The 2,284-nt window shown below is 41.3% G+C and overlaps 1 protein-coding gene across 1 annotated transcript in view; it reads left to right on the top strand.

Moving 5' to 3' along the window:
• Positions 1–502: 502 nt before the first annotated feature.
• Positions 503–2,284, top strand: part of LOC126495706 (carcinoembryonic antigen-related cell adhesion molecule 3-like) — a gene marked incomplete at its 5' end in the record, with an annotated part of 71,275 nt that continues 69,493 nt past the window's right edge. The window contains 2 exon segments of the mRNA XM_050133302.1: positions 503–862; positions 1,631–1,990. Of these exon segments, the coding sequence (XP_049989259.1) occupies positions 503–862; positions 1,631–1,990 (720 nt within the window).

Genomic DNA, 2,284 nt, shown 5'->3' with positions numbered 1-2,284 from the left:
ATCTCCACACATATAGGAGGTTTTTTTTTTGTAGGCATCATTATTTTTTTAAAAATTGAAGACAATTCATGGATCTTATGATGTCTCAGTTTGGACGGACTTGATATAAAGAAAGTTAGAATGTGAACACAGATGAAATTAGCTGCAACCTCAAGATGAATAGGAAAAGAAAAACAAAAGTCAGAGAGGAAAGTCTCAGAATCTATAGGGGTAGAAGTTGGGCAGACATCACCCCAATTCCAATCAATTGCAAATGTGAGCAGGGATCTGATGGCATTGAGCAGGGGCAATGTTGATGTATGAAGAGAGAGTCATACACCAAACATAACAAGTGTGGGGACACTGAGAATATAAAGACCATGTGCTGACCTCTACCAAGTAAGACATGGAGGTGCTCACCCACAAATCTAGGCTGAGTAACAGACACAGTTGCCAAAGACACAGGGCCTCATCTTAATTAAGTACAAACATTATTTAAATGGATCTATTTCTTTCCTTCTAGCTTTCCTTTGGAAGTGTGGGCACCTTGCTACCTCTTCACAGCCCAATATTGAATCATTGCCATCCAGGGTTGCTGAAGGGAGAAGTGTTCTTCTACTTGTTCACAATCTCCCAGAGAATATTGTATACTTTGTCTGGTTCAAAGGAATTACTGTGTCCAAGAACATTGTGGTTTCCCAGTACATACTAGGCAGTAAGTCAACTGTGTGGGGACCTGCATATGGTGGCAGAAAGACATTGTACAGTGATGGATCCCTGCTGCTTCATGCTGTCACCCAGAAAGACCATGGATTTTACACCCTACGAATTCTGAGGGCAGATATGAGAAGTGAAGAAGCATGGGTGCAACTTCATGTCGACAGTAAGTGATTCTCTGTGATTGTTCAGTGTTGGGTGGGGTTAGACACACCATACTGTCATGGCCGATCTAGTCCTTCTCCCCTTAGCATGGTGTCTCCATGTAGAGGTTTGAGCATTTAATGCAGGATACAGTGATAGAGACAAATGGCCATAGATCAGTTTTCATCTTCTGTCTCTACCTTCATCAAAAAAGGCCTTGATGAAAAGTAATTCAACCTAAGATGTCAGAGTCAGTAATGCTCCTGGGTCTCTAGACCAGGGAGCCCTGAATCCTGTCATATTTCCAAGGCTATACTAAAATGATCTAGGGGAGCATTTTTCCAGTGCTCTACTCATACCTCCTCTCAAAACTATGATTCCTATTGGCTTGGTCTTCATGTTTGTTAAACCTGATCTCTTATATCACACAGGAGTCCTATCCCAGGGCTAGGAACTGCCTGAATTGGTCTGAATACTTTTGTATCAACCCCAATATAAAAAAAAAAACTATAGTTTGCCCAAAGACCAATCAGGTGATAGCATTTTCAACTAAAGACTTGTTTTGAAAAATGACCATAGCTTGTATCAAGTTGATATAAAACCTGCCAGCCTAGTTCCAAAGACCTTTAAGTCTATGCCTGCCTTGAAGATCAGACTGTTCCCAGCCACCACACAGGCCCATAATGAAGACTTGACAAAATGAATACATTTGCTCAAAATAGAGGTCAGAATCTTTTCACCAAGCCCAGTGATCCATATATGATGTTTTTTTTTCTCTTTTCACTCCCAGGCTCCGTTTCACTGTTCTGTAATGCTCTCACTTCTTCCCAATTCATGATCCAGTCAGTGCCTCGGTATGCTGCTGAAGGGAAAGGTGTGCTTCTGCAAGTTCATAATCTTCCAGAAGATGCAAAAGCCTTTTCCTGGTTCAAATCAATATCTAGGACCCATTTTCAAAAAATTGTAGAGTACAGCAGAGTCAATAATTCCATCACCTGGGAACCTGCATTCAGAAGACAAGGGATGGTGTATGAAAATGGATGCCTGATGCTCCAGAATGTCACTGAGGAAGATGCAGGAATCTACACACTAGAAGTTTTAAAAAAAGATTCCAAATTTGAAAATGCATTTGTGGAATTTTATGTGAAGAGTAAGTGATTTTCTATCGTCTTCAACTTCTGGATGTGGCTTATCCTACTTCATATTCCAAACTGTCAGGATTGGTCTATTCCTGCTTTCTCCCTCACTGCATTGTGCCCTCCACTAGGGTTTGGGCCCTCACCACAGGACACATATTGAGTAGACAAATAGTAATAAATCATAACCCCTCACCTCTGTTGACCTGCGGAGAGGAGAAACTGTTCTGGGTAAACTTAACATGATGATGTCAGCTACAGCCCAGATTCTTGGAGCTCTTACCATACACATGTCCCAAAAGATTCCA

The sequence above is a fragment of the Alexandromys fortis genome, unplaced genomic scaffold (genome assembly GCF_014885135.2).
Source record: "Alexandromys fortis isolate MF-2015 unplaced genomic scaffold, M_Fortis_MF-2015_v1.1 scaffold_543, whole genome shotgun sequence".
Classification (NCBI taxonomy): Eukaryota; Metazoa; Chordata; class Mammalia; order Rodentia; family Cricetidae; genus Alexandromys; species Alexandromys fortis.
Note: the sequence above shows the minus strand (reverse complement) of the source record. Positions and strands in the feature narration are given on the sequence as shown.